General features: G+C 39.9%; 1 protein-coding gene across 1 annotated transcript in view; it reads right to left on the bottom strand.

Annotated features, from left to right (window-relative positions):
• Window positions 1-18,163, bottom strand: part of galnt18a (UDP-N-acetyl-alpha-D-galactosamine:polypeptide N-acetylgalactosaminyltransferase 18a) — a 142,382-nt gene extending 124,219 nt beyond the window's left edge. Inside the window, exon 1 of the mRNA XM_072386634.1 lies at window positions 17,684-18,163. Coding sequence (XP_072242735.1) covers window positions 17,684-17,927 — 244 coding nt within the window. The 5' untranslated portion in view covers window positions 17,928-18,163. The remainder of the gene's footprint in view (window positions 1-17,683) is intronic.
• Window positions 18,164-21,882: the final 3,719 nt, after the last annotated feature.

Genomic DNA, 21,882 nt, shown 5'->3' on the forward strand with positions numbered 1-21,882 from the left:
GCATCAGTCATTAATGTATCATGTATAACACAGTGGGGCTTTAAATGTTGATGCTGAAAGTGTGGAGCTTGATCACAGAACAGGGGTCACACTTGTTTGACTTTGTAAGACAGAGCTTTTTTTGATAAAAGAAGAAAAACTTTGAGTTTTCTTCAAAATTCATTTGAAAATGAGTGTCATCCTGTCCTGTCTCTACAAAAATCCAGCCCTATGAGGCTCAGGGCTGAGCCTCTATAAACATATAAGAGGTACAGCGAAAGATTGCTCTGTAGGATACCCTTCAAGCCAAAGACATTTCCCATTAAAGCACTCCTATGAAAGTTGACGGAATCGAGGGCTGCTGCAGGCCGCAAATGGCAAAGAATGACAGTGGGTGGCAAACTCATTTTAGATAATCTTTTTCCAAGGCAGAAGGCAAGCGTCTTCAGTCTGAAAAAAAGACGCATGCTGTGTTTGTGCCCTGTAGCGCAGGGCTCTGCATCTTACAGCTGTTTCTTTAGGGGAGATTATCCCACACAAAAGTGTTGGAGAGAAGCAGTAGAACAGAGCTAGGTGATGAGCTCAGGTGTTTCTTGAAAACCCTCTTTGAATATTAAGAAAATCAATGCCATTTAAATCTGGGTCAGGGCTTAATGCTTAACATCGTTTTCAGTGCTAAAGAGCTCTCCACATAATCTACACATTAACCACTGCAATAACTCACATTTTGTACATTTTACATTTTCTGATAAAACGCACCTTGAAATGAAGTCTCATCAACAGATATTTCTCTTTAAATCCCATATCAAGGTTAATGAAAACACTACACATTGATGTTTCAAGACAAATCTGATGTAATATGTCTTATTTTGGTAGCTCTGCTTGTTCTTGTGGTTGCACAACTGCAATCACAGCTGCATCTGCTGAGATACGTGAAGCCATTGGCACGATGTGGAACGAAACATGAACGATCAACAAAGGTTTATCCACATCTTTCAAACCACTTTAACCCGACAAAGCACAACTGAAACTACAGACAACTACATAAAATTCAACAAGTTTGCACATTTCAGGCTGACACTGACTGATGGACTTTCAGAAATTGGACAGTAAAAGTATGTTCTTGTGTTTTTAATGTCAAAGAACTTGTTTAATTCCTATTTAATAGTTTGGAAACCTGTAACTAAAGTTACAATTTTGTGAAATAAAATAAAGAAAAGTTTACTGAACCAAAGAAGTGTGAACAAAACAAAACTAAACCGGGTTTTTACTGTTGAATAATACGAACAATGCTACTGTCTTAAAAAAGTGACATGTTATGCCCTTTTATAACAATCTGACATAATTTCCTGAGGTCTTATTGACATGTATGAGACAAGCTTTGGTCAAATTACATGTTAGTTTAAGCACAGTGGCTCTTCTCTCAGCCCTGTTTCCACAGGAATTGCTTTAAAGTCTTAAAAGGATGACTTTCAGTCACATTTTCTGACGCGTTTAGCCGTTTAGATTCATGACTGGAAATTTGGCTGTATCAATATACACTTTGACCGATTTGAGTGCAGTTCAACAAGTCAAGTCTCACAAAACCAATGCATCACCAGCACAGTCCTGTCTGACTAAAAAAGCCCACAAGATGCTGCAAGAAGAGCTTCAGGGCACAGATTCAGTTTGTGTCCCAGTTTGTACCACTGTGTGCAACATCAGATGACTCAGGTGTTCTTTCCATCACCTCAGTGATAACCATGTCCTGCCATGAAGCAATTCCTTATGTGACCTGAGGCTATTCAGCTGGAGGGTACCAGCTGCCTGCAGGACTGCAGTCTGAATGTTTAATGTCACCTGAAACCCCCATAAGCATTTTAAGGCCTTTGCCCTATGCTTGTGGGGGCTCTTTCCGGGGGCTTCCTCTGCGGTCTTCTGGGTGGATGCGTGGTTGTTTCGGGGGGGGGGGGGGGGGTTTCAGGTGCTCCTGGTGGCGCTAAGGCTGGATTCCCCTCAGAGGCCATGGATTGTCGTCTGTTTTGTTTTTACAGGTGTAGTAGCTGGTTGTCTGGCTTTTCTTTCTATTTTTGTTCTGTTTCTTCTTCTTTGCTCTTCTTCTTTCCTTGTCCTCCGGTCCGGTTCGGGACTATTACATGGAAAATATTGTAACAAAAATAAATAAATAAGCAGCTGATGGGCATCAAGGGGAGCTTTACATTCATAAAGCTTCCCTTGGCAAAGCAAATGTGTTTGGCATAAAAGGTATTCAGATTACAATTCTGCTGCCATAATACTGAACAGGACAAGGGGGAAAAAATGCTACAGTAAAACAGACATATTTGTCCAGTGATAAATAAAAAATAAAATAAAATAGTCAGTCCTGTTGCTGCTGACTGACAGACACTGACGAGACAAATTTGTCCCGTAAAGTCTTTGACAAAGTCATGAAAAGAAGCATCTGTTCTGCTCCCCTCTGCCACTGATCAATTCAGAAAACTTTACAATAATATAATCAGACTATTAAAGAAATCCAAAATGTTCTGTCCTGTGTAGACTGGGCCTGCTCCACGGTCTCCCCCCAGCTGGATGCACCCAAAATCCTCCAGAAGGGAAGTGTCTTAGTGACATCCTGATCAAATGGCCAAACCATCTCATCTGACTCTTTTCAATGCAAAGAGACAAGAAGAAGAAGAACGATAGTAATAGTAGTAAATAATAATAATAAGGTTCCTGTTTCACAAGTGTGAAAAAAAAACAACAGACTAATAAAGGACAAGAAGCACAGGAGTGTATATCTAAACAAAAGCTCAGTAAATGAGCAATATTAACATCAGATATTGCAACGTAATTGGCTCATATGTTCAAAAGTATCAATAAACTGTTAAAGTTGCAAAAATAAACTTTGCAGATTTTAGAAAAACATCTCCAGGGAATGGTACATGGACTATATTTACAAAATGCCTTTTAACCTGAAGAAGGTTTTACAAAACACTCAACACCCTTTTACACACACACAGATTTGCAGAGCTGCCACCAAAGATGCTGATCAGAAGCAACATGGCATTCAGTGGCTTCTGCTGGAGGAGGACAGACTCCTTTTGAACACAGAGAGCTTAGTTTCGCTGCTTTGTTTGTGTTACTTTGATGCTTTGAGTGTGAGCAAAGCTAAGTCATAGTTTTGCATGGAAACCTGTTATATGTGCATGACAGTAGTTGCTTTAAACTTGACAGCGAACTGGAGAGTCGGACAGTTAAGCTGTTTTCCATTGCTTCGGTGAAAAGATGGAAAGTGACTGGAGCATTTAATATCTGTTGCATGTGTTTGTGATTTCACATCTAAGCAGTCTGTTTCACTTAAAACAAGCCCTCTTTGGTTCCGTTAATTTGATTATTTTCATCTCTTAGCAGAGAGAACAACTTTTTTCCTCATGATTTTATTTACTTGGTGACTGTTTTAAGCATCCATGTTTGGCTGAGTTAATAACACATGTGCTTGTCATGTGACAAACACACAACATGGAATTATTTCTTCTTTACTCAGACTTCAAAATGAAAGGTGACGGAGAGAAGAGCAGCGTTTCCTCTACGATCGAAACAAAAAAATAGTTAAAAGCTAAAAACTAAAGTTAAAATTTGAGTTTCAAAATATTGATGCAGCAGTGAACAACTCTTTGCCATGTAAGGATAGCATTGTACTGGTGTTTAAGGCCTTTTAAAGTTTTAATGAAGGGCATTTTGGTTTAAAGATTCAAGTACGAATATACAAGACAATACAATACATACAATATACAGTAAAGCTAACGTTAACAAGCTGTTAAACTGGTCAAAAAATGCATGTGCTTGTTAAGAGCAACAGTAGCAGATGGAACAAATGCCAATAAACCTATTGATGCTGCGTCTGGGGAGATGACACATTCATCATGAAGGGAGCAGCTGAAACTCAGCATGCAAGGGATGAGGAGGATGAGGAACAATGGTCTAAGCCTTGTAGATGAGTTTCTCTTCATAGAACTGTTAAAGATTATCGAGCATATCCCAAGTTAGCCCAAAAATCATTTCCATTATTCTGTCTCTCTTTTAGACTGGGACGTCCAGCCCACCAAATAAAAGTAAAAGTAAAAGTAAAACATTTTCAAAAAGTGCAAATGCTGATTAATGATTTCGAACAAGCCATCTACAATTCAGCGTATCATTCAGGACAGCACAGTTATTTATCTTGCTGCACTTCTGCAACTGGTGCCCCTTTAATCACACAGGGTACCGGAGGGCAGAGCTTCCTCAGAAAAATCAATAAACACCTCTTTGGTCATGGCCACATTAATCTGGAGGGGAGACTGGGCACATCAATTAACTAATTCATCAAGTATATGGCCATGATCATGATGTTCAGAGCCCCACAGAGGGCTCACAGTAACAGAATCATCTGCGTACTTGAGGATGAATCGTGATGTGTGGTCCCGCTGACATTCATTAGAGTAAAGAATGAATAAGATAGGGGACAGAACACAGCCCCGAGGGGATCCAGGGAAAGATGAACAGTAACTGCACACACTCTTGTTAACTCAGATTCTCTGAGACCTTTTAGTTAAAAAGTCAGTGAGCCAACACACTGTGTGAAAATCCAATTTATAATTATATACTGGCAGAGAAAACGTGCAAGAACAAAAGAGTGTAGCATGGAGGTGAACATCATATCTGCTCGAGCTGAGGAGAGAAGGGTGAAAACATACCTACAAGGGTTGTTGACAACTCATTTTTCAATTATTGGTTTCTGTAGATTTCCATGGAAAACACATTTCACAGGTGAACTGAAGATGAAGAATGATGCTTTCTGAATTTAGCAAATTATAATTAAATAAATGACAGAAAATAAAGGAGAGCGAAGGGAAAAGCCAAATGAATGTAAGTTATGAACCTCTATGTATGTACAAAAAGTAATAGTATTGTATTTCAGACAAGGTAAATCTACACTATGCTCATTACTTGACATTGCTATAGGGAGAGACCTGACAGTGAACTTGTCTGACATTTCCTGCATCCCCCAGATGACAACTTTATGAGCCTTACAGACTCCAATAGTCCTCCCAGAGCCTCACCGACTGAATTTAGCTGAGGGGCAGCAGGGAGGAAAGCTTCCCTGTGGTGTCATAATGCAGCCTCAGGGTAATGCACTGTGGGATTTAGCTGACAGTGAATGACAGTGGCAACTTCACTAAGTGTTAGATTCCATGTTGGACACACCGGGTGGATACACGAACAAGCTATCGTGCAGCTTGCCGCTGTGAGCAAGTCACTACTGCAAATTATGACATGACAAACATAGACTAAAGAACTTGAGTGTTAAACATTGAGTCAAAAAAGAACACATACACACACACACACACACACACGTTTTTTCTTCTGATGGAATAAGACAAGTGTATGCACAAGTGGCTGAATTAGAACCTTACCCTTTAATGCATTTGGGTTTTGAAAAGGTCGGCGTGTCTGTGTACACATGTAAGTCAGAACCAACTCACAAATTACTGCAGTCTCCGTGGTGAGGGTTAAGTCCATTATGCATCTCCAGTGGGCGTGTGTGTGTGTGTCTGCGTGCTCGTGTGTGTAAATTGACAGGGTGGATATTGACCGCCGTAAGCACAGTCCTCTTCTTTAATGAAGCAGTGTGTCGACAGCCCTCACAGGACCATCAAAGAGAGCAGGAGCCTGCTTTGCATTTCTAACCAAAGTACCTGCACCTTGTGTCTAATATGGAAGCTGTTTTTAAAAAAGCAGGACTGAAGGGATGTTCATTCAAATGAAGTTTAACGTGATTCATGACCCAGCCCGTGTCTAAGTCAGACTTCATTATGCATTTAAACACAATAATGGACACTCTCCTTAAATATGTGGCTTCGGTGGCTTCATATTGAGGAAGAAAAGCACAGTATATCGATTACTTTGACATCATTTATTGGATGAGATTGTAAGCGTACTTTCCTCCAATAAATCTGTAAACTTCACACTATTCTGATCAAAACGGCTTCTTAAAATCCCATCTTGTTGTCTGTGTGAATTCTTTACTGGAGAGATTTCTGTCATATTAATTTTTCAAACAACTCGATGCTACTGCCATTAGCACCACTTTTATGTTTGTCAAGTTTTAGATGAGTGATAGTCCACACAAAAAGCTTGTATCAGCCTTTGAGTAATGTTAAATAAGCTCATAAATGTCAGCATGTTCACCTGTTTGTTTTTCTATTTATTTCCACTAAAAAGCACCAAAATTTATAAATTTTTTCATGGCCAATTTTTAGAACATGTTTAAAGGCTTTGACAGAAATAATTTGGACCCCACTGTTACAGCCCTTAAAGTTTTTTTCCATCAAATTTGACTGGGAAATTCACAAAGGATTTTTTTCTGGAAGGAATAAAAGAAAAAAAATTCAATACAAGCAACAAGTCCAGGTAAAATCCAGATATTTCATACCACATCTAGCAAAATCTCCCAATTCCAAGAGCCAAATGGCTGTAGTGATTAAAACTATAGCGCTTTGGATTTCAGAGCCTTTGTTTAATATGTAAAGTGGATATACTCAAGCTCAAATTGAGTTTTAAACCAGAGTTCAATTCAATCTGTATAAAAATAATTAGCAATTTCCATTTCACAGTTTTACATTACCACACAGACACTATGAATCAAAAATAACTTTAATTGGTGACAGAATGGCAAGCACAAAGCTTTTTTTCTAACATACCGAGCAGGTGGGATCAACCAACCAAGAAGGATGAATATGGATTTTGACAGCTCTTGACACAATCTGGTGACGGTTAACTTGCAGGTGTGCAGTAGAGCCAGAGCAGACAAATGAACTTCTTCAGTTTCAGAATATCTGCCTTTGCCTTCTGCTGCCTGAAAATGGGCTTTAACACATTGTGAACTGAAAGCACACGCCGCAAACCAGACTTAGGACAAGTTTCTGGAGACCAATAAAATATTGGTGCTGTGTCATCTGCATCCACAAAGCCTTTCTGCACGAAAAAAAATGCATCAGCAGAGATAAAATTCCAAGAGGCTGACAGTGTGGCTTTCACTAATAGGGTTCTGATCCCAGATCAAAACTTTTAAGCACAAATTATTGTTCTGTTGTTTGTTGCAAACAAAAGAAAAGAAAATAGTCAGAGGGGGGAAAGCTGGACCTTTTTAAAACAATGAATACATAATAAAACCAAAGGATGTAGTTTCAACTGTTTTAAGTGAAATAAATGCTTATAAATCACCTGTTTTGTTACAACATTGTCTTAGTTTCTTGCACATTTTCTTGTTATCTCTCATGTCTACATGTTAACTGCTTCTAGTCTAGGATCTTCCTGTAGATCAGCGATTTGGCAGCACCTCAGAAATAGTCTCTGTCCCTAATGACATTCCTGGAAATGCATATCACATGACCATTCGCATCCTCTGGTCACATGTGATCTGACGCAGACAGGAACCAGAGAGCCGGTTGTGCAGTTGAGGGAAACACACAATAGGGGTATAATGTGTCATGGAAGGACACAGAGTGACTGATCTGACCCCATCAGGCAGCGAATGGGATGTTTTTGTCAGTAGCTGGGCTTCCATCCAACCGTAATGCATAATTCAACTGAACGTTTCTGAAAAGTTGTAGAAATAAATGTTAGAAGTTTATGTTTTAATCTGCTAAGGACAGTGCAAAAGGGTGATATGTGTAAAAAGCATCAGCCAAGCCTCAAATGAAGGAAGACAAACAGAGACAAAATCAATATTATAGAGAGCCTGCTGATAGAATGCACAGCGGACAATGGACTTGCAGAAAAGTAACATTACAATTATTCTCAGAAGACTTCTGCTAACCCCGTATGTGCTCATGAGTCCTGTTATTTCTGTACATCATCGTTTAATTCCTGCGCCTGTTTTGGTTACACTCTGTATACCTGAACTGCATTCATGTGTGGATAAAAGGCTAAATTACACAGAATAAGCCATGCTTTATAGAAAACCTGTGTGGAGCAGGCATCAGACCGTGACGTCGTCCTCACTTTCACACTAATCAGTTTCTGTTGAACATGGTGCAAACTGACGGGAGGCCTGTGCATGGAAAACTAACTTCCTCAAAGTCAACACAGTTCATCTCTGACAAAGAAAAGCATCCAGAGGGTTCTGAGAATCAAACTAACACAGTGAAGGTGCTTCTGCATGAGGGGAACAGAAACATCCAGGGCACACTTCTCGAGAAAAGTCCAAAAGAGGAGCTGGTCACAACCCATACTAAGCTGCACAACCAGCCCTCTTCAGGGTAGAGTTACTTTCTGATCTGGTTTTAGATCAGCAGAGACTCCATGCTGATGTTTTCTCAGACAGGCCGCATGCACTGAACAGTTATGAACGGTTATGAGCATAAACATAATCTTTCATGTAGGCCTCCTGACTGATGTTGGTGATACTAATGCGATGAGTGGCTTGATCCGTCATGCATCTTATTCATGTAGAGGATCTTTGATTTCCTCTCCCACTCAGCCTGATGTCCATCTCAGGGGAGTTATGGTGAGAACTTTACATGATCCAGTATGACGTGCTGATCTAAATTATGCACACCTGTTTTTCAGATTTGTGACACTGCAACAAATCCAATTTTTGCAGGACTGCTAAAAGCTTGGCCTGAAATTTCAAGCAAGTGTAAGAAATACTTAACTGTGTCTGACTATAGATTTAAGAGCCAGAACACTATGTGTTACATCTTTTGCTTGTTCCCATTGTCACAGTTTACCACCATACTTAGTACACACTGAGTCACATGAAAAACTGAGCCATGATGTGCTCTGAGTGCCAGACAGTAAAGCTCTATCGATTTAACACCTCAGATCACTGATGGTTGAGGCAATAAAGGACCATAGTTGGACCACTAATAGTAATTAGTTGGTGGTTGAAGCTGGCAATCAGTGTGGGCTGCTGACATAAAATACATCAATTGAAATTTGCAGGAGATTAGAAAAAAATCGGATGGTTGATTTGGGAAGCCGTGATGTAATGAGCTGCAGCTAAACTCTGTCCATCTTACCCTGCCAACAAAGTAGGAAAATAACATAAAACATCATTCAGTAGTTCCCAGAGTCCAAGCTGACATTTTCAAATAGCTTGTCTTGTCCGACCAGCTTCCCTATGTGATTTAAAATGTGTAACAGTCATCATCCAGTTTATCAAGCTGCTAAGCTGTTGGCTTACTGTCACTCAGTCAGGGGTGTCTGCAACAGTAATGTATCTTTATTCAACATAACAGCACATTTATGAAAACACACAATGCTCATGTGATGCTTGGCAGCCCGAGACAGAAGAGGAAGACAGAAGGATGGCAGAAAAGATGAATTTCAAAACTTACTGACGATTTTCTGTCAACATCCGAAATAACTGACCAAATAGAGCATGAAGAGTGATAATGATACATTCTGAAGATCATTTTCTACCTACTTTTGACTCAAAAATAGCTTGAAAATGACTCATCTTGTCACCCACTGTAATTTCATGTCTGAATGGCTGGATTCTAGACAGCAGTCACACTGTGGAAAGCTGCCTGACTTTCACCTCAGACTGCCATCTATTACCACCAATTTTGCATGTTTGGACAGCCAAGAATCAGTGTAGAGGTTGGTGCTCACAGCCCAACATCCTGTTATACATTCACATTCACATGCAGCATGAAACCATTTACAGTTGCAAAATTTGAAATGAAGATTACATTTGCAGTGTAACAATGACCCACTGAGTTGCATGCCAACACTAATTTGAAGTCATATCTCTATTTAAACTCTGACAAAAGATATTAAAGTCCAAAATATTATGACTAAAAATGTAGTTTTAGATATCAGACTGGAATTCAAACTAATCAAAATTGCACTTAAAAGCTTGGGTGAAGAACATTTTAGATATTTAAATCCTTAAATGGTGACAGCTGGTGAATTCTGGTCTGTTTTTACGGCTTCATGCTATAAAAGGCTTTTTAACACGATTTAAGTTATTTAAGGCTGCATTTGAACCCAAACCACTATATTTCCAAAACTTTCTCTTATTTTTCAGAAAAACTGACAATTATTTAAAAATTAACTCGAGTAACTGCCAGAGACTTGAAGCCAACACTTCCCATTATAAAATTAACTGAGAAATTAAGACTAATTGACCTTGCTAATGAGGGATTTTGCAGCCTGTTGACTGACTGGACGACCTTCACCTTCACTTGAAAAGACATTTTTTCTTCATAGCTCAGAGAACGTTAAACTTTAACGTTAAACTATTGACAACATTGAAATCTGGACCACAACCTGATATATTGATTTTTTTTGTTTGAATGCATAACTGAAGTAACAACACGGACATTTGTTCTGTCGATCTGTACTTGACTGCACAAGGATGCTCATAATTGACTCAAAATGTCAGTGAAATGTTTTTCAGCAGCATAAATGTCCTGAAAATTTGTAATGATACATATTACAAGGATTCCTGATGTCAGAATGTTTTGGTAAATCGTTTTGTTGCCATTGTTAGTTAATAAAACCAGTTGAGTCAAGCTACGGTTGCAGTTCAACTGGGCCATTTCTCTGGAAGACAGTGTCCGAGTGGAGATGCATGGGAGGGGAATCACAGTACTGTTGCAAAGCTGTGGCCTGTGTAAGAAAAAGTTCAAACTTTCTGCTTTTAGCTTTCTCTGTGAGAGATGATTGTACATTTCAGTATAGCTGAATTCACAGCACTGATGTTGTCTTTAAGTTACCTGAATGATTCTGTCAGACGACGCTGTGGTTAAAAAAAAAATCAGGACCTAAAGCTGGCACATAGTTCTAACGGGCTGATTTAGCCGCATGACAAAAGAAGCTCAGAAATATGTGAAAGAGCGGAGCTAAAAAGTCTATATTAATATAGACTTTTTTTTTTTAAATCACAAAATTCCACTATGAAGCACTTACAGAATACCAAGGTCAATTATAATTGTTTTTTTCCCCTTTTTTTTAAGGTTTAACAGTGAGTTGATGCACAAGTAGTAAAACTGAAATTTTGATCAGCCAAAAGATGCAACTGATTACAGGTTTAGGTGCACCAGACATATGCAAAGGCGCAGAGTAAGAATATGATGTTTTTTCATCTTGTGTCTTTCAGTCAAGTTTGATGTTTGCTAACGTGGATTTAGTAACTCAATTTCCACCTCAAATACTTTCCCAGAAAACCAAAAACAAGTTACAATACAAGGTAGAATCTAAGTGTAGCTCCTTGTTGAACTCTTGGTGTCATCTAGCTCTGATAGTAAAATATTTAAAGTTCTAATTAAGGGTCCACGAAGAACTGATGTGGAAGCTAATAGCTGAACTTTGCTAACTAATTAAATTCAAGCCACATGGCTGCAACAACAATTACATACATAAAACGCAAGCCTGGCTGCCACTAATGAGCATTAGTATGAGCAACAGGGCCATGAAATCATTGGGTGAAAAACTGTTCTGTGCAGATGAGAAAAGAAGTTAATTTTGGTTCCTGCCTTACAAATCTCCTGCATCCTGTGACCAGGGAGAACTCCCTGAAGCGTAACTTAATCATCTGTATACTGCTGACTGGGGATAAGAGCAATGCAAGTGTACAGCAGAGGTATAACAAAGGCATCTGTCTCTAATCTGAAAAAAGTGACAATTCTGGATTTGTGAGTTTCACACTTCCTGCATCTGACAGATCAAAGACAAACGTAAGGTGGAATCACTGCAAAATCCCGACACCCTCTCTGACACCTTTGCTTTGAATGTCAGAGGTGTGAGCTCAGATGCAAAAGATGGGAGGAAGGGGCTCTTCTATTCCATTGAAGGTTTAACTTTAGTGGAACAGAAGGAACTCCAGACATTACATGCAACCCTCACTTGACAGAATGAGCAGCGGCTTTGGATGTTCATGTGCATCAGTCGATTCGTCCCTTTCCTTGGCCTACCTCTCCACTACATTATATCACATTATCCACGAGTGTCATAGAGTGCAACTGGCAGGTGTCAAAGGGGGACTGAATTATCTCCACAAATGTCCCTGTTCACCTGTATGTTAGAGGGTCACAACATGATGAAATGACTGTCAAGCAGGGGTTGCATGTTAAAACTAGAGCTCCTTCAGGATGTTTAGAAATAATGTACTCATCACACAACGCTACACAGACTCTAAAGGCAGGGAGTGACATCCACAACAGCTCTCACAACATTGCCATGAATCTTTGATGACATGGTGGATACACAACTGACATGGAGCCTCAGAAGTCCACCCTCTGCTGTGCACACTCCTCTTCCTCAGCAGACTGTCAACATGGATCAACTTACATGGAGTCATAAAGAGACTTCTAAAAATAAGACATATTAAATAACAGTAAATACGTATTTCTAACAGGATGGAAACAAACAGAGAAGATCAAAAACACGGAATCACGTGCAAGGACACATAAATCTGAAAGAAAGTAAATGTTTTAGAAATAATCATTCTCCCTCTCTTAATCATGAGTATTTCACATTTAAGCAGCCCCACTATAAACATATGAGTTAAGAAAACTGATATGTGACCTGAATCTCCTCCAAATCACTGAGTCTCTGCCTCAGCAAAGTTAGCAGCACCACAAGGCACCAGCCTGAGGAGCCACCTGATACAGGAGAGCCAGGATATATCTGCTTTCTGATTAGCTAATAAAACAGAAAATGCACCCTAAAACTAAAACTTCTGTCACTATATGAACTCAAAACGTGGTCCCTATCTGGTCAATAATTCTTACATTCATAGAAAACATCCTAAATAAATGTAGAATTCCCTAAAAACACTTGGATCCCATATACTAGTTTTAGCCCTCGGGGTTCCTGTTTCTATTGTGACTATCCAGTCACCTTAGAGCCACAGCTTCATCAAATCAGACACCAAAATGACCAGATCTGGCAAACTAGCTACTATAAGCCACACCAACAATAAATCTATTATGCCACAGTGTTACCAGTGTGGTAACCAAGCTAGCCGATAGAGTTCATTTCTCTAAGCCATCCTGCAACGCCTGGGTCTTCTCTCCTGTTGAATGTGCCCAAAATACCTCACCTAGCAGGCATACAGGGGGACTTGCCAGACTGCTGAACAACCATATCTAAACCCAACTGGCTCCTTTCAATGTGAAGGAGCTGTCATGGCTTGGTCATACCAGAGTCTCTCCATAAAAGCTGTGAGAAGACTCAGAAAAGAAAATGTTTTCTATTCAAAGCCTCTATGACACGGAAGGACAAATTAACTATTATGGCCGAGCCTGTCTGACATGGAAAAATCTTTTGGAGGAAATAAACATCTGACTCACTACTACACAGAATGTAGTGTTCCCATCAATGCTGATGAACTCGACTCTGACGGCTCTGACAGCGTTTCGCATCACGTGCATCTGCGCAATATAACAGCCCATGATTACCGAAAATATACTGAGATCAGCACTAGAAGACAATTAAACACTAAAGGCAATTCAGGGAAAATTATCTTTGTTAAACATCCCAGATCAAGCATTACTGCATTACGTTTGGATGATGGAGGAGGCTCAACATCCAGCGTGGTCTGGGTGTATCTGAGGGATGCTGCCTGTTGCGGGCAGGTGCGCCTGTAGTTCTAAAACAAATAAACGACTATTAGACTAAAATATTGAAATATGTGTAATATGATATTAATAGCTTATAACATTGAAATATGACCGTTTTTAGATGATACGCCATGTTTTAGTCGAGCTGTGATATGCAAACTGTTGTTCGCAAACTTTGCATTTGACTTTTTTTCTACTTTGGTAAAATTCGGCCACACTGCCGATGTCTTTGACATGGATGCTAAAGGAGGACTCACTGAAACGTTCAAAATAAAAATTAATATTCAGCAAACCACTGGACGTTGAATAACGTGGACGTTCAATCCAACCGTCTCCAGCGGGTTGGGCTAATCCAAAATAGTGAAAACAAGGGGGGTGTTCTCTGAAGACAGACTGTGCTCCGAAAACACCCCCATTAGTACTTGGTACTTTCCTCCTGATGAAATTAACTTTAGACTGTATGCAATTAACATGGTAAAAAAAAAACAGACCGTATCGAGCAATAAGTCGACCAGTCGACTAGGACTTTATAGCCCTAGTGGGTTTGTTGGCCATTGTAGAAGGGCTTTATTGTATCCAGCAGGGTGTAACTAGCTGCAAGTCACTGAACTATGAAAGAGACTAAATGTTTGATTGGCCGAAAGCTGAAGGTACAGCAACTGTTGACTCCAGCCTTCTGCAGACTGACAGCATAGAACCAAACAGAATTCTGTAAAAGGGAAATCTGTAATCACAGTTTCTATTATAAAATCAATTCTAATCACAACCAGAATGTATTCATTTGTTTTTCAATGTTATTTTTCTTTTATACTTAACACCTTGGAGTTATTTTCATCTATGGTTTAACGCATTCAGTTCAGAAGAACCCAGACCATGACAAAACAAGGAGCAAATGCCGAGAACCAGCACACCAACACTGTATTATAAGAATTACAGGGACAGTTAGTGCTTGGGTGTATTAATAATACGGTCATATAACACTTATTCAAATGCTGAAAAACCTGTGAGTCAGCCTCCATTTCAATGCCAGTGAAAGTAGCATCATTCAAGTATATTTGTTCTGCTCCATACCCAACATTGCATTATCCTAATTCAAACCTGCATGCCGACTCTGCAGTCTGGTCTTTTTGTATCAGTAACAAAGCATAAACACATAAACACATCAGCCTCTGGATGATAATGTAATCTGGCATCGGCTCCAAGGACTGAGTGGAGTGCAGAAGAGGAGCGTGGCAAGCACTCCTGAAGCTAAATTTACTCACCCGCTGTAACCCCAGAACCTATGCAGATTCTATTAGCCCTTCTGAACATTTCAGTATGCCATCAGTCTGCCATTCTCTGTGCTAATGACGACGGTGCTTTTATCATATCAACATCTCTGAACAAAGAGGAGCTGCACTCAGGAGGGTCCAAAGTGACATATTATGAAACACTGATGCTGGAGTGAATCTGAAAATACAGGAATAAGTACAAGTTTTATCTGCTAAGATTTGCATCTTGATCTTTACCAGAGTGAACAGCATGTTCAAGTTATCTTTTCCCACTTATTAGAGGGCAGTGTTGAATTGTTGCAATAACAGCTGTTTAGTACCAATCTCTACCCCACTCATAGGCAAAATGGGAGGAAGCCGCTAATCGACAACCTCAATACAACCTCAGATGTTGTCAGATGAAATCAAGACTTGTTTTTAAGCAGAGAGCACTGTCCGCTTTTAGACTGGACTTAAGAAACTTAGAGAGTGCAGGATGCAAAAAACACCTTTCGACCATGAACTACAAGCTAAAACTTGTCTTGAAGGAAAAATGAAGGAAAACTAAGCCATGACAGAGTCCTCCAACTAAAATGCCGGGCAGAAAATTTCTATAAAGATGTCAATACTCCATGAATCATGCTGGCATACAAACTTGCAAAACAGCAACCCTGTCTCTGATCGTATATTTTCCAATTGATTTTTGTACGATAGAGGCAATGAGCATTATGTGGTCATGTTTCACTTAATTTTCTATCCTTTAATTACTATTAATGAGCTAATATAGCCCCCTTAAAAAAGTTACCCACCTCTGCTCTGTGGTCTGAGATCAACCAGAAGGATTAAATTCACATTTTAATATACAAAAAATTATTAAAATGCATCAGCTATTGACACAACACTAAAAAATCTATTAGATCATTACTTACTGTAGAAGTAGAGATTTCATAAGTAAAGTTCTTACTGCTGTGTGATTTATAAAAAAAACAAACCCTTAAAAGTACATTTACTGCTCAATCATCACCTGTTGAAGTCAGTCCAGCACCTTGAAAGCGATCCTGAACCTGAAGTCTAACATTTTGGGTTATCATGTGAAACAAGATTCACCTTATTAATGAATGTATAACAATGATGCATGAGAATCTTCTAAAGGGTACGCCTTCAGATTTGTTGCTCATGAACTTAATGCGAAGTTAATCTTTTTAAGCTCAAAATGACAAACTCACTGCACTGTAAATAATGTATAATGTAATGGTTAGATCTATTTGCCTATAAGCCAATTTCCTGTGAGATATCTCTGCATGGGAAATGGTCATTTTGCCTTTCGACAGTGTTAATTCAGCCACAATTCTTAACTCAGGATTCATTTTGATTAGAAGTGCGTACCCAGCAAACTCATGTGAGACGGAAAATGAATCCTGGATCATCAGTCTTTCTCTGAGATGTTTGATAAAACATGGCCTTTTTCCTTTCAGGGAACAGCACTGTGGGGCATTAGAAAATGTCCCCGGTGCAGAGCATTCAGCTTCATTCGGGCCAAAGAGAGCATATTTCTCCTCTGTCCTATCTTCAGTTAGAGGATTGTGCAGTGTCCCTGTTAGTGGACCATACAGGAAGAGTTTGTCACACTATTTCATTTGTGTTGACTCACTAATATGCAGCTCTGAGGAGAGTAATTAAACATGGAAGACCCAGGGGGGATACCACTCCGGTTTGTGTATAAATGAAACATTTTATCAATGAACAAAATTATCTTTCAGCAGTAGTAAACAAAGCTGCCTCAGTGCTTTTCGGTATCTTCATGAAGGCATCTGCAGAAGCTTGTCCAGCTCTGACCTAATCTGATTTCTGGATTTAGGTTGAAAATTAGCCAGAGAGAGAGAGCTGCAAATGGGCCAGAAATGCAAACACTAATAGTACATTAAAGTAGGACACCAACTGTCAATGGATTTGATGCTCCACTCAAATTAGACACTCAAAATCATTATGTAGCAGAATTAATAAATTATTAATAATCACTGTGAATATGGGTTCAAACTCTATAAAGCAATAGCCAAAAAAGCTCCTTAATCAAAGTTAATCTGTAGAGCAACACCCTCATACCTTCAAAAATTTAGATATCACAGAAACAACCTTTTTTTTCTCTTGCCTTGTAAATACTTTGATTATATCAATTAGCTAATTAATAGAAACTTTTTGATTTGTCACTGCATTCTTAACACTGCCAAATTCCCAATTCAGCTTTACCCCCTACCGACATCAACAGCAGCTACATCGTGTCTTTTGGTGCACATACTGGACTTTTCAGAAATGCAGAGCAAACAGTGTGTCTTCACTTCTTTACATATTCATGGCTTCTCAGTGAGAAAGGAGGGAAGAGTAATTGGCTGTATTTTCTGCATGCCCTTTAACAGATCTGGATGGGATCATTAACTCTTCTGTACTTCTTCCCAACTTCTGTAAAAAGTGCACTTCACTCAGTCTTCAAAGTAGGTGTAGTAAAATAAAAAGATGACTTATATGATGCACAGGTGCAGCAACCTGTAACAGATGTCAGGTCAGGTGTTTCTTGTTAGTTGTCTGCATGACCGTTTCATCTTTCAGTTTGTACGGTGAGACAGGAAAAACTGTCCATTATGACAGAGAATGCCTACTACTCATTTAAAAGAGGCTGAGAGAAGCACCATAAACACACTTTTAAGAAACGGGCAGAAGTGGATGTGCTTTCCTTTTGCAAGCTTTAAGGTTAATGAATAAATATTTTCTGGAGGCTGCGTCTGCTCCATCACACACAATCTAACGCTGTTTTTGACCCGCTAAGACTTGTGACTTTTATCCCAAACACCACCACGCAGTACAGACCTCGGATGTGCTCGTTCACGACGCTCTCCAGCCGGTCCAACCTCTCGATAATCCTCAGTGTTTCACCTTTACTGTCTTCCTCCAACTTTCTGTCCGCCTCGCCGCCGCTCTCCGTAACTTTGGGACCGCTGTTGGCCACGTAGTTAGTGATCCAGCCGACGTACAGGAGACACACGATGTTGGTCATACCGCTCAGGATCACGCATGTCGAAACCAAAGTTTTAGTTCTCCTTGTGCACAGCATCGCGACATCCCTCCATGGGCTCCTATCCCGACGCGCGCGCAGGCAGGTGGATTGAGGAGAAGACGCACTCGAGAAATGTTAACTACAGAGATGAGATGCCGTGGAGTCAGTCCGTCTCTGCACTCTCCGCTCCCGGCTGAGGCATTAGTGAATCCTTTAAACGCTTTCCACTTCCGTAATGGAAATATTCTGATTATATTATTCAGAGAGTCCCCGCCGAGCAGCCAGAGAGTCACGCTGAGCTTAGACCGCTGCAAAGATCTGAAGCACAAGGCAGCAACCCCCCTGTTGGCTTCATACGGCCCAATAGATGGTGAGGAGGCGGGATTTGCTGACTTTTGCCGGCCCCTCACAGCTGGAATACATGGATGAGGGCGGGGGTGAGAAGGATAATGTTTAGAAGCTGAAGTGCATCGATCTGAGCAGATATGGATCGACTATACACAGTCTCCGGGAACAGAAAAGTAAGCGAGACAGATGCGTTTTAGTAAGAGAGGATGTCCATTAGACTGCACTTCTGCGTAAAAGTGTATCGCTTCAACCACTTGTGCTGGCTTTTCTGTGGTATTAAAGTGTGTATTTTGATGGATCGATTCTGATGAGGGACATCAATATTCGTATGGTGCGTGAAGGCAGCAAAGGAGATTCACATCACATCAGCAACAGTAAACATTCAAATTTATAATATCTAAAAAGGCAAAACATAATTAATTTTCTTCATAATGCAACTGGCAAATATGGAAGTTTTTCCACTTATCTAAAGACTGGGGTTCAGTCAAGGACGCTTTTTGATGAGGAAGTTTTATAGCTGAGTGAAAAAACAAAAAAGTAGCAGCCATAATAACAGCTACAATAGGATAGGATACAGTAGATCTTTCTTAATGAAAGGAAAAAAGATAATGTCATCTCACAATTACGTGCAGCCACAACCTTCAAACTAGTTGGGATTCATGCTCAGATAAATATTTTGTGAGCAGTCATTTTCTCTGGAAAATATGCCCATCTTGGCTCAAAACTTGTGGAAAGGTCCATTAAAAAACTATCCTGGACCGATGGGAAAGATCAGAGCTTTGGTGATCTGCTAACAGCAACTTTGTACACCGTCTCAGCAGAAGTTCACATAAAAAAACAGGAAAGTGTTTAGGATGAGATATAAAGACTCTTTCATTGTCCTTTTCTTTATGGTTGTCATTGTCGCCCTCAAACAAGGAGTCCTGCCAAAAGTGACATAAGTACTGTTGGCACCAATGACATGCTTTCCAAACGTGTAAACCTATTTTATCTGTGTGCCATAAACTGATAGTGGGTTGTTATTTCAGTTGGTTGTGCACATCAAAATTGTTGTTATCTGGTGTCGGCACATTTGCAAAGTAGACAAGCTATCCTATTTAATCAGCCCTAGGACAACTGAACAACTCTAAGCTAGAACTCTGCAAAAGATGTGGCTGAAAACACAACACACGGTCAGAATTTATTTTTTTTATTCTTTAATTAAAACTTGCATTATTTGGCAACTAGAGTGGTTGGATCATACATCTCCTCTCAGGTAGTCAATGGGATGAATTTAGCTGATTTCATCTTTGGTCTAGACACCTAGTAGATTATAATCTCTATTAGAACAGTGCAGCTGAAATGTCAGAATTTATGATTCAGCATTTAAAAAATAAAAAGCACTTTCCAGCCTTCCAACTTTCCCAAGTTGAATTTGCCACTCCTCAGCACTGTCCAACCCTAAATGGATGCACCATAAGGTACTTCGCAGTTGTGGAGAAGAGATAATATATCCTCGTATTTAAGTTCCTGTTGAGTTGAAAACATATGTAGCTACATACAGATGTGCTCCTTGCAATCACATCCTATTTTGTAGTCAACATATTATAATTCAGTACTGTCGTTTGGATTCATGCGCGCTGTTGACACATAAAATCTAGAGAAAGCAACTGCCAGCACTTAAGACTGTGTTCACTACCGCATCATCAACCGCCTTAATATGTCAGAATGACCACTACCTGAGCTCTTCAACAATTGAGAGTATTTCCAGGTGGCACAGATCCTGTTAAGAGAGTTTGCTGCAACACAAATGACAAGTGGTTTGTCCAGCATATCTTTTTTCTGTCAGCTATTCCAGCTGTGTTGTTGCGCCTTTAATTCAGCAGCAACACCTCCCATTTCGGAGAAAACTGCATCAAGTCAAGCGCAAGTATGAATGACGAGACAGAGGTTGAATGATGTCCATTATGTAGCAGTGGAATTTATCAGTATAGGTACTTCCTATGTAGTTGTTGATAACCATCTACATATTGATAGTTAATGCAAATGAGGTTGAGGGTTTTACCTTCAAAACTAAATTTAAAAAAACACATTTTTTGTTTTAGATACAGTGAAAAAGAATCTTATCTTAAAAAGCCATCAGCTACATGACCAGAGTAAGGGATTTCCAAGGGACAAGATAAAGATCAGAGTGAATTTATACTTAATCAGTTCTATGGTCTTAAAGCACAACATCTGGCACTAAATTAGTGACTTGCTGGTAATAACTCTAGTAGCTAAGGAGATGGTATTTAATGCATTGGTCAAGCATAAGACTATGAACCACTGCATAACAATGAGTAGGCCTCCCTTTTTCTAGCCCTCCAGGATCCAAGGTTTCCAAACGGAACTTTGACGAAAGTATCTGCCTCCACCGGCTTGTCTTCTTTCCATGAGTCTCTGTATGGACCCAGCCATCCAAGTGATGTAAAAAGAAATACGATTTATCCGACCTTCTTCGGTTCCTCAGTGGTCATTGCTCAACTGCGTTGCTTTCATCTGATTCTGTTGTGTGCACTGTAAGTGCTTTTGGCAGAGGACATGGGTAAGCAGTTGGAACTACAGCAGCTGTTTATTGTATTGGACATGAAGAGCCAGTCTTTGTTCACACGTGTATCGATGAGTCTTGGCTGCCCATGACCCCTTTTGGTAGATTCTGACTGATGCAGATTAGGAACATTCCTCAAGGACTGCAGCTGCAGTTGAGTAGATGCTATGACAGAGCCGTCCAGCAGCATCAAGACGCACTTTGGCCCTTATCAGAGTCATTCATATTCTTACATTTGCCCTTTTTTCTGCTTTTAACACATTAACTTCAATGACAAAATGTTCACTTGTTGTCTAATATGAATAACTCACTGCTAGGTGTTATTGTAAAGAGTTTCACTTTTTCACTTCACCTTATAGTGATGTTATGTTATGGCTGAGGGGTGTATTGTTTCTTCAACGTAAAGAGGCATGACAAAAGAAAAATACAAAGGGAGGCTAACGCTGAGAGAAAGTGAAAGTCTTTAAGTATGGGGGCTTTTGTGGATGCTGCATGGTAAATAAAAGTTATGCCTTCATAATGTTTCTGGAAACCAGTGGTTTGTTCAACAGCCTCTCACCTGGATCACCTTCCCACCACCTTGACCACACACGCACACACACACACACACACACACACACATGCCTGTACACATCTGATCATTGGCCACCTATGGAGCCTACCTGAGAGCTAAAGTAACTTCAGAGCTTCACACCACCAACAGATGGATCTGGCAGTTAGGGCCTCTAGGCTGCTGCTTTCATCTTTGTCTTTCATCCACTGCTTCACCGATCACATACACACACTCTCACAGAGACACACACGTGGTGCGGAATCGAAAACTCGCCACTCACCCAAGAGCACTCTGGCAGAATCAGCCAACTTGCTCAGGGTATAAATAATGCATTAGATCTGAAATATTAAGGCTCTCTGCTCTATGCTGCTTTCAATCTTGTCTGACCGGCTGACTGTCAGTTTGTCTGTGTCTCTTCTCTCTTCTTTCTCATTTTGGAAAAAATGAAAAGGATGCAAAAAAGTCAGTGCTTGGAGCAAGGAAGAAACACTATTTCAAAAGGTGCAGGAGAACCCGCACACTAACACCCTGTAATGTATTTGTAC

The sequence above is a fragment of the Leuresthes tenuis genome, unplaced genomic scaffold, assembly GCF_036924035.1.
Source record: "Leuresthes tenuis unplaced genomic scaffold, fLeuTen1.0.hap1 SCAF_5, whole genome shotgun sequence".
Taxonomy (NCBI): Eukaryota; Metazoa; Chordata; class Actinopteri; order Atheriniformes; family Atherinopsidae; genus Leuresthes; species Leuresthes tenuis.